The sequence below is a fragment of the Arachis ipaensis genome, chromosome B05, assembly GCF_000816755.2.
Source record: "Arachis ipaensis cultivar K30076 chromosome B05, Araip1.1, whole genome shotgun sequence".
Lineage (NCBI taxonomy): Eukaryota > Viridiplantae > Streptophyta > Magnoliopsida > Fabales > Fabaceae > Arachis > Arachis ipaensis.
The window spans coordinates 142,109,801-142,124,843 of NC_029789.2; the positions used below are offsets into that span (position 1 = coordinate 142,109,801).

The window sequence follows — 15,043 nt, forward strand, 5'->3', positions numbered from 1 at the left end:
AGAAAAAAATTATATTTTTATTTAATTCTCTTGACAACTAATAAATCTATCACGTGTAAGAAATTAGACAGAAAGTGTATTTTCAAATTCCAACATTCATACATTTATATATTTCACAACTAAAATCATATGATAATTAAACTTAAGCTCCTCCTGCATATACTCATTGTTATCTATAGTCCATTAATATTAGTCCAAGCAATTTGAAAAAAAAAATAGTAACTAAATGAAAGAACTAAAATTGAACAGTGTATTTAGGATGATTATATAGGACTTTAACCAACTGAAATTTAATTATGTTCTATGTAATTTTATTACTAAATTAAAAAAAAAAATATTGGGGATCATGACTCTATTATCCACGCTATAAATTTCGTCATTATTGCATATATTTATAATTACATATTCAGTACGTTTAGTATTATTCAATTATTTTAGTAGTAATTAATTAATACAAAAAAACGATAATTAAAAAATATATAATAAAATAATCTTAAACTATTTTACACTAATTTTCTATTCCATCAAATATTTATGTGTACATGACTTTCTATATAGTTTCTTTATACATGGTGAGAAAAATCTACACATGTTGTAAATAAAGTGTGCTTTTTATATATAAAAGAAAAATTCCTTTTTATTTAACAGTATTTTCTCCCGCATGGAAAGTGTTTGTTGACAAATAGTCACATACTCACATAGTCACATGGATCATTTATGAAGTTTGGTAATTAACAGCGAACAGTTTGGTGTGATTAACTTCTTTTGCACAATCGAAACCCATCATCAGAACAGATAATTAGAAGAGTTAATTACCAATTCGATATCTAAAAAATTTAGACGTTAACAAAAATTTTTTTGAAAGATATCAATAAAATAGTTTTTTAATAATTTGAAATATGATAAAAATAACGGTTAAATATTATTTTTTTATAAATGATAAAAAAAATTTAATGTTTAATAAACAACTTACTTATTTATTTTGAATTTTTGTGATAACATTTGAATAAATATTTAAAAAATACACAAAAAAATTCAAAGCAAAATTTAATCTCTAGATTTTTTGTTTTTTAAAAAAAATTTGGTCATTTACAATTAAATTTTTTTTATAAAATTCACTTGATATAAAATTAAAAGATGAAAATAATTGTTTTTTTAATGATACTTACAAAAAATCGTATTAAAATATGATCTCTAAAATCTTTTTTAAAATATATATTTAATATCTACTTCTTTCTATCACAACTTTAAATCTTTCAAGAATCGTTAACATTTTTTTGGATTATTTTTGTCAGTGTTGTAAACTTTCGAGTACTATTTTAGTATTTTACCCAATTTGAAATTTCTTTCACAATCAAATTTTTTTAGTATAATCAATGAGTAAAATACAACAGAAGAAAGAAGCAAAACAAATGAGGATGAGGAGAAGCAGGAGCAGAAAAAATCGATGGTGAATCTGTGATTGCTTTGATGTCGCCGCAGAAGAAGAGGCGTGACATCGTTGCAAAAAAGGAGGCGCAACTGCAATGGTGAATTTGCGATGACGAATTTGTAACTCTGTGACTTTCAACAATGGGTTGTGACTTTAATTTTGGGCAACGAATCTAATTCTAACGGCGAGGTTACGAAGGGGAGATCTGGTGCGTGCTTGACAAACGAGAAGGAAAGACGTCGCCACAGAGAAAAAATCCTAGAGTGAGCGAGATGGAGACAAAGAGAGACGGAGTAAAGAGAGACACGAGGGAGATCTGATAGAGCAGACCACGTCGCCGGAGAACTGTGATAGTTGGAGAGTCAGAGTTGTAAGGGAGATCCGGAGTGGCCGACCGCCATAGAAGAGAGCACGACAATGGTTGAATGAAAGCATGAGTAAGGGCACAGGGCTATGAGTGGGATTGGATCATCTCCAATTTTTTTTTTCACTTGAGAGTAAACTTAATCTCTCGCCAAATATTTTATATGTGGGATCAAGAGAAAATATGAGAGAAAAAATATTGAAGGGTTAAAAATCGCACTTTTCTCCTTCAATTGAAAAAAAATTGAGGGAATCCATTTCTACCGTGAGTGAGGTTGTGTGCCCAAGAGAGAGTGTGGTTAGGCAGCGAAACTGTGAGACTGTGAAACTGAAATCCTAATTTTCTCCCATTTAATTTAGACATTTATATGATTGGGTTTAACTATTAGAATGTCCTTAAAAAAATAATATAGCAAGCTTGCTGAGCCAACCTGCCTCGCCCCACCAAAACCTGCGAGTTTAAAATCCCACTCGGCCCACTTTTTTGATGGTTTTGGCAGACCGGCTCGATAAATTTGATCTGTTTTGCCAGTCCTACCAGAATTCTACCATAGGAGAGAAAGTGTCTTGTCACAATTTCATAGTGATCAACTGATCTAGGAGTAAGTGTCTAATCATACTTTACATTGGGAAATAATGTGACCGAGACAAAACAATCATATCCACACATCGTCGATAGTATTGAGCAAGTGTGATGAAATTGTCATCCTTGCCAAAATGCCAGGCATAAACATAACCAATATCATTATGCAAGTAGGACGAAACTCACATTCTTTTCTAGAGTCTTTAATCATGATCATTGAAAAACTTTTTATCTATCAATAAGTCACTAGAATCCTTTTCCAACCAATTTAGAGCTTATGATAGTTTTCTTAAATTCAAAGTGAATGTTACAAATCTATACAAACTCATTGAAGAGACATGTTTCATTAAAAACAGGATTACAAAACAACAAGCAAGTTTTTGCTTATGCAGTCTCTAATATGAACGCGATCAACTCCTCCCTACCCAAAACCAAATTTTTGCTCTATGCATAAATTTGTCACAAATGCAACTTTAACACTCCTGACCTTGTAAAATCGTCTACTTGACATAAAATCACTAAGTTGTAAATATAACGTATCTTTTTTTATCAATCCTGCTAGGTAACGAACTAAGATACCAGCCAACTTGAACAACTTTTTAAAATCATTGTTTTTTTTTAATTTTAAAATTAGGATTACACGCGCCAATGAAAAAACCAATCCGTAGAGCAACTTCTCCCACTGTGACAGGCGCGACTCTCCATGCAGCACCTTTCGTCGCACCACTGGACACTTGACGTCGATCGCAGCTAACCACCTGACCTGCGAACTGAGCCATTCAATTCACAAGACCCTAGAAAAGAAACATCCCCCAATATAGAAAAGAAACATCCGAACGAGCCAAAAAGAAACATCCATTAAAAGCACAAAAGAAAAATCTAAAATATAAGATAAAAAAAACTTCTCCCAATGCAGAAAAGAAACATCCGCTAAAGTACAAAAGAAACATCCAAAACAAGATTTAAAAAATCCAAATTTTAGCAGAAGAAACATTCAAATTTAGTAAAAACAACGTCCAAAACCAAGAAGAAGAAGAAGCGACGCGATCTCAACACGACAATAGTAGTGGACGTGTGGCGGTCTCCTCGGTGGCAGATGTAATGCGTTCGCGAGGGGATCTTACTGCGGTGCTACGCACCGCTGCGTTGGCTAATGGAGGGGACACATGTCTGCGGCGGTGGTCAGCAGTAAGGACGACAGCATTGGTTTTAGGAATGGATAGCACTACGTGTGGCAGCGGACAGCGGCACTAGGTGGGGCATAGACGTAATTAAAGAGAGACAAGGGTTTGTGCGGTTCTTTTTTTCAATGCATACTGTGAATGTGTGTAAGCGTTAAATTAGATTGGATTTTTTGGTGTTTTTTATTTTTATTGGAATTTTTTTCAAAATTAAAAAAGTTGTTTAAGTTGGCTGAACATATAATTAATTTTCTAGATTTTCTCTTTTTTATTTATACTTATAAAACATCACATTAAAATCTGATTTCTAAAACCATTGTGAAAATATAATATTTAATAGTTTGATACTGTAGTCACGTTTTAAAAGTAAACATGTTTAAAAGAGTAGAAAAAGAGATTTTATTGATGTTTTTTTAAATAAAAATAAGTTTTTAAAAAGTATTCTTATATTTTGCGGATATATCCGATATCCGATCCGATCCGCAAATGTGCAGATCAGATCTAAGCTAAAAAATTACAAATATTGGATCTGATCCAATGATTTTAGTACGGATCAGATCGAAATTTTGGCCATATTCAATCCGATCCACATTCACCCCTAGCGTGCGATGGCGGATGCCAGCGCTGGATAGGGCACAGACGTAGCTAGAGAGAGAAACAAGAGTTTGTGCACTTCTTTTTTTCAATGCGAAAGAAACAAGAGTTTGTGCGCTTCTTTTTCTCCGTACCTACTATGAATGTCTGTGAGTATATTAGATTAGATTGATTCTTTAGGTATTTTTTATTTTTGTTAGAATTTTTTTCAACATTTAAAAAGTTGTTCAAGTTATTGGACATGTAGTTTATTCTCTAGACTTTTTCTTTTTTTATTTATACTTATAAAATATCACATTAAAATCTGATTTCTAAAACCGTTGTAAAAATATATATTTAATAGTTTTACACTGTAGTTATGCTTTTTTTTTAGTATCTATATTGTAGTCACATTTTAAAATATTTTTTTATTATTAACAAATTTAGAAGCTACTGATAATTTATTGGTCAAATGTTAACTAACAAATTTAATATGTTTATTAATTGAGGATAAAATTGAAATACACATGTAAAATGTGAATCATAACACAACAAAATTCAATATAATAATTAATCCAAAATCCAAATATCAAACTTCGGTCAATATAGTTGGACCCTACAAGACTAAAACTAACAGTTAGAAGGCGTATAGCAATATAACAAAATTCACTGCATACGAAAACACACTATTATATTTCTAGATTACTTTAATTTTCCACGTCAAAAACCTTCAATCACTAAGAACAATATCTTCTAAATATTACCCAAAAAAAAGTTGAATACAGAAAATTGCTATATGCATGTTACAAAATTGACAGTACTATTCTTTGGGTTCTGAACTCCTGATGTTGAAGTATCAATACATGGATTACGAACCACCAAATACCTGTAAATGGTGTAATAGACATTAAGCTACGCCTAAATAAACGAAAGAGACACCAAAACATGAATTATTTAGATATAAATCAAAATCACATTAATTCTTACAGCATCTAATATATCATCAGAGAGTCTAGGTTTACTTTCTTTAGCATTAGCAGTTATTGGCTTCGTTTGGGGGAAATGGTGAATCACTTTTGCGACTTGTCTAGAGTCTTGTTGAATCTTCTGCTTCTGTTGAGACCAATTGAAATGGCATCAGAAATAAACCTCCATATATAATAATGATGTATTGATGTGAATTTGAAATTGTAAATTTCTTTGGTGAAGAGGAGAATTGGGCCAAGAGTAAAGATTCTCACCAAATTAATAGAGGACATGTGCATTGCACATGATCCTTATTTTGTTTTTGACCTTTGCTCTTATAACTCTTCATTCGAAAACACTCTTCACCATAGTATTACCCTTTGAAATTATAGATCATGGCGTGTATGGCAAAGAAAATAGCAAACTTCCACAAATACATTGTACTTCACAAATACAGATGAAGGATAAGAAAACTAACTAGCTACATCAATAATCCAAAATATGATCTTACATTACAAATGAAAATCATAGCCAACATGTAAATCTATCCTAGTTTTATGGAGCTAAATAGTCCCCGTAAAGATAAGTTATAAAAGCCAAAATTCAAAGCAATCCAACGGATCCAAAAAATAGTTTACTCTGAATTACAGAGATACAAGCATTGGAATTCCATACTTATAAAATATTTTAATTCATCTGAATTTGAATTAATTAAAAAGCATAAATTGTCTGAAATTTGTTTGAAAATACTTTCATAGGCATAGCACGGTGAGTTTTAACCTGCACCTGGCAGGATAAGGTGAAGCATTCACCTCGATGTTGTCACACTTCCATTGTTAACACGTAGCACAGATTTTAGTGGCGTGGCAAAAATTTCCCTGCTTTGTTACCAGGAAACTTGTTTATAGGTTTATAGAAGAATTATTTATTCCCTCAGACGTGGGATTTATTTCATAAATAAGAAAAGTTTGTGTTGAATTTTAGGCCAATAAAAAATGTATTAGAATTTTTTTTTAAAAGTGTATTGGGTCTTCAATTATTAACAACCTATAGTTAATTGTGTTTGAAGGCCACATACTAAAAATATGCAAGGCCCTATTTAAAATGAAAAAAAAAAGCCTTTAGATTTCTTATGTTGAATATATATTTGTAGTTCCACCTCTGAGAATTACATTTTTTTAGTTTCACTCCACTATACATCGAGTGAGTTGTACAAGGATAGAATAAGATGGATGAAAGTCTTAAACGTTTCCTCTTCTTTGCTGTAACCAAGGGACATCATCTTGGTGTTTTCACAAGTTGGAAAGAGGCCAATAAACAGGTCACTAACTTTATTTTTTCGAAATTTGAATGCTTCAATAACTATGAACATGTATCTATGTGCTTCAAGTCAAGAATGTCATCCATTTCTTTAGCCAGTGTTAGGGTTTGAGAAACGGATTTCACGTTTAGATATGAGACATTGCACAGCACAACTTTACCTTCTTTTTTTTCTTTCTTAGGGTCATGTACAATGCACTAGCCCAAAGCTATATAATCGAGCCCAACCCATACGGTACCTTCTTTTTTTCTTCCATATGCCCATTTGTTCAATAAAGGACAACATTCCAATTAATATTTTTTATCTATCTTATTAAACAATACACTAATAGTCTAATGGTCACACTGAAATTTATCAAAAAACAGAACACCTATACACTTACCTGTGTCAGCAGTGAGAGGTGAATGCTTCACCTTTTTCTGCCAGGTGCAGGCTAAAATCCGCCGGCATGGCACCATGAGCGAAGCTACGTATAAAATAGGAGAGACAGTGCCCTCCCAAAAGAAAAAAATTTGTTTACAAATATAATAAAAAATAAAAGAATGTCTCCCACCCCTCAAAATAATGTCTAGTCTTCCCTTCTTTAAAAAAATGAATGGTTATCCTAATTCTCATTCAATGCAGCAAAGAATAATTGAAAAGTTGTGTTATTTAGGTTATAGATCATATATTTAGTTAAAAAAAATCTTAACTTATATTAGAAATAAAGAATTTGAAAGGACAGCAACAACAAGCCAACAAATTACTTCTTCCATTCTTTCCTCTTTTTTTCAATTAGAAAACAAAACATCATTCGATATTTTTATTATTATTACAACTTAGAAAATAATAAGTAGTTTTTGGTCTTTCATTATCATCTCTCATTTTTCTTTTTTTTATAAGTTATTTTTTTATTTGTTTTTTTAATAATTTATATATTTATTTATTTATCTAGTTTATAATCTTATAATATTAATTTAGGTTTTAAAAAAAATTAAAGATGATGATCATGTAATTATAATGCTATCCTTGTATTATTTTTAATTTTTTTTTATTATTAATTGTTTGTGACATTGATATTATTGATTTACAAAAAATAAAATAAATTGAGTTCAGTTAAGTTGAATAAAGTTTATCTTATTATCTATGTAAATTCTCAATAATAGATGACTTTGAATCAAGAAAAAAATGTCGAGTTCAATTGTGTATGTAAATTACAAATTTTAACTTATTTCAGCTCTAATAATAATATTATTAATTTTTTCATTGCATAAGTTATGGTTGTGACTTAAATTATTTACATGAAACATAATATATTTTTTTAATAATTTTGTAGAAAACGTCTAAAAAAAATAGAATAATATTTGAAGATTCTAAAAGCAAATATGTAACTTATATTTACAATATTTAAAATTAGCTTTGAGATATTTGTGTTTAATTATTTTAATATACGATATATTCAATCATCTTATAAAAAATTAATTCTAAACCTAAATTATTATTTTTAATTAAAATAAAAAACTAAAAAAAAATATTGGCCCTATTAAATATTGTCTAGGTTCGCCTGCATAGCACTAAAGGCAACTTAAGCAAGTAGTAAATATCAGAACTTGCAAGGAACTTTAATTACAAGCCAAATGAGTAAAACATACGTGACATCACAAATTGGGAAAATCTAAGTGACCAATAGGTTTTAGCCAACATACAGCCAACAATTCCATTTTCACTCTCCTTTCAAAAAGGAGAGGACACACCTGGTTAGTCGGTTTCCTTATTTTTCTTACTATCCAACATGACACTTTCAAATTAGTTCCAATTGTATATTTCTATCACGAATTACTAAACAAAGTAAAATCTGATTCTCTGAAAAATAATGTAAGATTTATTTATAAAATAAAATAATTCTTGAAACAATAAGAAACATTTATTTCTGTTAGAAACAAGAGACTGAGAGAATAATATGTAAAGTGTATTATTCAATTGTGTATTGAGGTACAATATACAAGGGATATTTATAGGTGCTAAATAAATCAAAGTAATAAAGACATAGAATCCTACAATTAATGTACAGATATGCTATATAAATATAGACGATGCTAATTGATCTAAATTGATTATATTGATTCTCTAACATCCCCCCTCAAACTCAAGTGGGAACTAAGGATACCAACTTGAGTTTGAATAACAAAGTCCGAAAGCGAGTCGGGTGATGAGCTTTCGTGAAGATATCAGCAGTCTGATCCAGTGTCCCAACGGCAATGAGACAAACAGCATCAATAAGAATACGTTGTCGAACAAAGTGACAATCAATCTCAATGTGTTTGGTGCGTTCAAGAAACACATCATTATGGGCAATCTGAATAGCACTGCGGTTATCACAAAAAACATCAGTAGGAGACGACTGAGGAGCACCCAGATCTTCGAGAAGCTAACGAACCGAGATAACCTCAGCAGTGGTGTTAGCGAGGGCACGGTACTCAGCTTCTGTGCTTGAGCGAGCAGTGAATGTTTGCTTCTTAGCACGCCAAGAGATGAGAGCGTCGCCAAGAAACAAACAGTAACCAGTAGTAGAACGACGATCAGTGGGATCACCAGCCCAATCAGCATCAGAATATGCCTGAAGGGTCAAAGAGGAATGGGCAGAAAAATAAAGGCCATGAAATAGAGTGCCTTTGACATACCGAAGAATGCGAAGAACTGCCGCATGGTGAGTAGTACGAGGAGCTGACAAGAACTGGCTGAGGACATGAACCGGATAGGCAATGTCTGGTCGGGTGATAGTCAAGTAGACGAGACCTCCAACTAACTGGCGATAAAGTGTCGGATTATCCAAAACAGTGCCATCCATAGGGGTAAATCGAACATTAGGCTCAAGAGGAGTAGACTCAGTGCGACTATCTGTAATCCCAGCGCGAGCAAGAAGATCTGAAGCATACTTAGCCTGAGAGAGATAGATGCCATCATCGGTGGAGATGACCTCAAGACCAAGAAAATAGCTGAGAGAACCAAGATCTTTCATCTCAAAGGTACGGTGAAGTGAGGCCTTGAGATCAGAGATACCATCAACATCATCCCCAGTAATTATCATGTCATCAACATACAGAAGTAGAAGAACAACTCCACGTTCGCTTTTACGAATGAAGAGTGCATTCTCATGAGGGCTAGAAGTAAAACCAAGACTGCATATGGTAGTGCTGAACTTGTCAAACCATTCACGAGAAGCTTGCTTAAGTCCATAAAGTGCCTTACGAAGGAGACAAACCTTATTAGAAGGACAAGGATATCCCGGAGGTAGTTTCATATAGACTTTCTTTTTCAAATCCCATTAAGAAATGCATTCTTCACATCCATCTGACTGAGAGACCATTTTTTAACCGCGGCAATGACAAGAAGAGCTCTAACAGACGTAAGACGAGCGACAGGGGCAAAAGTCTCTTCATAATCAATACCATACTCTTGCGTACAACCTTGAGCAACCAAACAGGCCTTATAACGGTCAATAGAGCCATCAGAGCGAGTCTTGATCTTGTAGACCCATCTACTACCCACAACTTCCTGATCAGAAGGAGGATCAACCAGATCCCAAGTGTGTGCCTTTTCAAGTGCCTGTAATTCTTCTTGCATTGCTTGTTCCCAATTTGGATTTGAGGAGGCTTCTCTGAATGTCTTAGGTTCATGTTGATGAAGAATAGTAGAAAAGCAATGGTAATCAAGAAGATGAGGAGGTGGATTCCTTACCCTAGAAGAACGAGCGGGAGGAGGAGGCATGACGGTAGGAGCAGGATCATCGTCCAGTCTGGAATCATTGGGAGATGGAGAAGGCGGAGGAACAGAAGGCTGTGGAGGGTCACTCGAGATAGAACCTGTAGAATCATCACTAGGAAAAAGATCAACATTGGGGTTAGTGAACAAAGGTGACTGAGTAGTAGGAATCGACTCAAAGGATGAGAACCGAGAAAACATGTGGTGCTCCCAGAAGACAACATGACGAGATATACGAATACGTTTAGAGAGAGGATCCCAACAACGATAACCCTTGTGTTTAGTGCCATAACCAAGAAAACAACACATACGAGCCCAAGGTTCAAGTTTACTATGTTCATGAGGCTGAAGAAGAACAAAACATACACAACCAAAAACTCGAAGAGAACTATAATCTGGGGGGTATGATAAAGACGCTCAAAGGGAGTAACATTACCAAGAATAGAAGAAGGGAGTCTATTGATAACATGAACAGCAGTAAGAACAGCTTCACCCCAAGTACGCTTAGGACACGAAGAAGAAAGGAGCATTGCACGGACGGAGTCAAGAATGTGACGGTGTTTGCGTTCAGCTCTACCATTTTGTTGAGACGTACCAGGACAAGAAAACTCAAACAGAGTACCCTGTTCTGCAAGAAAGGCTAAGAGTTTGGAATCACGGTATTCCATAGCATTATCACGTCGGAAAACCATAATGACCTTGGAAAACTGTGTTTTAATCATAGTAGCAAAGATGATATAGATCTGAGGTAACTCATGGCGATTAGTCATCAAATAAACCCAAGTAAAACGGGAATAATCATCAATGAAAACGACAAAGTATCGAGCTCCGCCCATAGAGGCAGTGGGAGCGGGGCCCCAAACATCAGAGTGAATGATATCAAAAGGAGAGCAAGCAAGAGATGAATTATTGTGAAAAGATAAAGCAGGTTGTTTGGCAGTTTGGCAAGAAATGCAATCAAAAGATTCATTTGGAACCTGACCTAAAACACCTTGAGACACAAGAGGACGCAGTTTTCCTAAGGAGGTGTGGGCAAGACGTTGATGCCATAAGTGAAGGGTAGAGGGAGAAGAAGCAGCACAGAGATTTGGTACAGGAGAAATATGAAGACTTTCGAGTTCAAACAACCTTCCGACCTTACGTCCAGTCCCGATGATTCGTCCCGTCCGAGGATCCTGTACACGACAACCAGAAATAGAAAAGGTGATGTCAAAACCCAAATCAACAAGTTGACCAACAGAAATAAGATTGAAGTGTAATTTGGGAATGTAGTAAGTATCTGGAAGATTAAGAGATGACTGGGATATAGAACCCTTGTGTGTTGCGTGCAAGAGGGAGCCATTTGCAGTATTGACAGAAGGTCCATTTATAGTTGTAGACATGGACGAGAAAATATTACGCAACGGAGACATGTGATTAAAGCAACCCGAGTCAAAGTACCATTTAGAATCACCTGGAGGGGTTGATAAAGCAGCAGGAGTATTACCAGAAACAGAGAGAAGACGCCGTAGAAGAGATGCAATATCAGATAGAGAGACAGGAGACGGGTTGAAAGGTGCAGAGGGGCTAGGTTCAGTAGTAGCAGCAACAGTAGAAGCAGGCGCAGGACGTGGTGGACGAGTAGGACAGGTAGTAATCAAATGTCCCGAGAGCTTGCAATAACAGCAGAGCAACTGTGAACAATGGTAGCTAATATGCCCTTTCTGGTGGCATGTCCGACATTCAACAGAGGGGCAGACGGAGAAAAGGTGCCCAAAACGGTTGCAGTTTCGACAGAATGTATCCTTTCTGTCTGTGGCAACAAAAACATCCGACTTTTCCATAACAATAGTCACACAAATCAAAGAGAGGAGAGAAAACTGCAATTTCGAAGCAGAAAATGAGAAAACGAAGCGCGGAATCGGAAAGAGGTCACTAAAAAACCTTAGGGATGGTCCCGCTTGTCAGCCACGTCAGCAGTGACGTCAGCGCCACGTCAGGGCAACGGAGACACGTGGCAGCCCGTGAGAGGATGAGGAGGACGAGCTGGCGTCGAGGTGGCGGTCGGGTCAACGCGCGGGCCGGGTCGGGTCAGGAGCGGGTGCGCGGGTCGCAGGGAAGGCTGGTGGCGTGACACGTGGCGGCTTCAGGGTCGTGGGATCAACAGCAAGATCCAATGGCTACTGAAGCATCTCGGGGGAGGATCAATGGAGGTGGACAGCGAGCTTCCAGCGGCGCGTGGCGGCGCGTCCGGGGGCGTATGGCGGCTATCTCAGCGGCGTTGGAAAGCTGACGACGAGAGGATCACAACGGTGCCGGAGGTGACGAACCAAAGCGTCGGAAACAGGTCGAAAAAGGCGAGCAAAGAGGCACGGGTGGAAGCTGGAAGGAAGAGCAACCTGGTCGTGACAGCGTCTTTCGGCGGCGCGTCTGGTGGCGGATGGCGGCGGTTCTGGTTGCGTTGGAATCACGGAGACAAGACGAACAAGATGGTTATGGGGGTGACGAACCAAAGCGTCGAAAAGAGAACGAAAAATGAGGCCAAAGAATACTGTCGGAAAGGAAAAACAATGGGGCTATGAACTAATATTCATTGAAAAAAAAAAAAAAACTTAAGCTCTTGATACCATGTTAGAAACAAGAGACTGAGAGAATAATATGTAAAGTGTATTATTCAGTTGTGTATTGAGGTACAATATACAAGGGGTATTTATAGGTGCTAAATGAATCAAAGTAATAAAGACATAGAATCCTACAATTAATGTACAGATATGCTATATAAATATAGACGATGCTAATTGATCTAAATTGATTATATTGATTCTCTAACAATTTCCATTATTTCTTCACACCAAATATATGTATATATACACACACTTACATATTTTATAAAATTATTAAGTGATCCATCTACTTGTGTGTATTAGAGCTTTACCACACTTCATACATTTGAAATAACTAAAAACCTTCTCTTTTGGTTATCCTAACCTTCAAACCATCCTTCATTAGAAGCACAATTGAATGATTTGGAATAGCTTGATGACCTTCCACCACATGAATATGATAATTGCACAAAATGGATGCTGCCACCATCTTAATTTGCATAAAAGACAAGTCTTTTCCCAAGCAAGTTCTTGGCCCCGCATTAAAACTAATAAACTTGTAAGAAGGCACATGAATTATTCCTCCTTTTTCAGATATCCATCTCTCTGGCTTGAACTCCAGGCAATCTTTTCCCCATATCTCTTCATATCTTCCCATTGCGTACAAAGAAAGTAAGATCATTGTATTTGGATTAACATGGTGTCCACTTGGGAGTATGTCACTTTTGATTGGTTGTTTCCTCTCAAAAGGAATAGGAGGAAATAGCCTCAAAGATTCACAAAGAGCACCATGAAGATAAACTAGCTTTTTCACCTCTTCTATGCCTAAAACTTTGTGCTTCATTTCATCATTATTTGATCCAAAATTTTCTTTGATTTCATCAAGAATTTTGGTTTCAACTAATGGGTTTGTAGCAACAAGCCAAAAGAACCAAGTAAGAGCTGAAGTTATGGTATCTCTTCCAGCCACAAAAAGATTAAAAGCTGAGTCTCTTAAAAACTTGTCATCATTGACTAATAATGTTTGACTTTGACTTTGACTTTGACCCTGACCCTTCTCTTCTTCTTCTTCTCTCATCATCATCAAAACACTAAGCAAGTCAACTTGAGCTTCATCTCTTTGACTTTTGTTGTACTTTCTTAGCTCTTCTCTCTTTGATGCTGTGCATGAATAAATAAATTGGTCAAACACCTTGCAAGCTTCACTCATCTTTTTCTCTTGACCTATTTGAAGACATTCTAGAAGCTTCCAAACACTCTTTGGAACAACATGCCTATAGAATATGGACTCTTCAGCTTCATTAAAAGCCTTCTCACATGCAACTTGAGGGAACTCAATAGAAAGACAATTAGGATCATACCCTAAAACAATAGAACAAATATTATCAAATGTGAACCTATTGAAGACATCTTGTAGATCAACCTCAATCTCATGTTGTCTCACATCTTCCAATGTGGGAATTAAGCTACATTCCACCTTCTTCTTGGTTGTCTTCTCTAGAAACATCTCGAATTTTCTATTCTTGAACAACGAGAGAAGCAAGGATCTATGGTACCTCCAGGTCTCTGAATCCGTCGTGAAAATTCCAAGTCCAAAGACTTGGAAAATCTCGCGGAATTCGGAGCCCTTGACATAGTTGTCAAAACTCTTGCTCTTTATATGATGAACATTCATGGGGTCACTAGTGACCAAATAGTTCATGTTGGTGAACCAAGGTCCCATGAATTCACCGGTTCTCCCATGTTGTTTCAAAATATCGGTTATGAAATCATGTATCCGATACAAGTTCCACAACAATTTTGGTAACATGCCAAGGATAGGCCAATCTATTAGGAGAGGACTCTTGCAAGATAATCTCCTATGGAAGAAATAATATATGTAGCAAAATGATGATGCAATTATTGATACATAGAGAAAGATGGCCATAGTGTATATGGTTTAATTTCTTGTAGTTTATTATGTGAGGCGGTTTTAATTTAGATAGATAAGGTTGGTTTTGTTATTCTATTGATATGTATGTATGTGGCATTATATATACAGTAGTCCTATTTTGGCATCCACTTTCCACATTATGAGTGATGAATTCCATGAGAAATAATTAAATAACAATATATAATATAAAAATTCATTTTTATAGTATTAAGTGGAAAGTGCTGCTTTATATAGTCTATATTATAATAAAAATTTCAAAACTATTTAGAAGATAATAGAAAATTAATCGAAAACACATACAGTTTTAAATTATTTTATTTTGTATTTTTTTAATTATTGTTTATTTTGTTTTATATTTATTAATTACA

The 15,043-nt window shown here is 35.2% G+C and overlaps 1 protein-coding gene across 1 annotated transcript; it reads right to left on the bottom strand.

Annotated features, from left to right (window-relative positions):
• LOC107641373 (alkane hydroxylase MAH1-like) lies at positions 12,925 to 14,724 on the bottom strand. Its single transcript, XM_016344868.2, has one exon. The coding sequence runs from the start codon at positions 14,667 to 14,669 to the stop codon at positions 13,098 to 13,100; it is 1,572 nt and encodes a 523-aa protein (XP_016200354.1). The 5' UTR covers positions 14,670 to 14,724; the 3' UTR covers positions 12,925 to 13,097.

Excerpts from the sequence above, each read along its gene's own strand:
- LOC107641373 (XM_016344868.2), bottom strand. The coding sequence starts at position 14,669 with ATGGCCATCTTTCTCTATGTATCAATAATTGCATCATCATTTTGCTAC.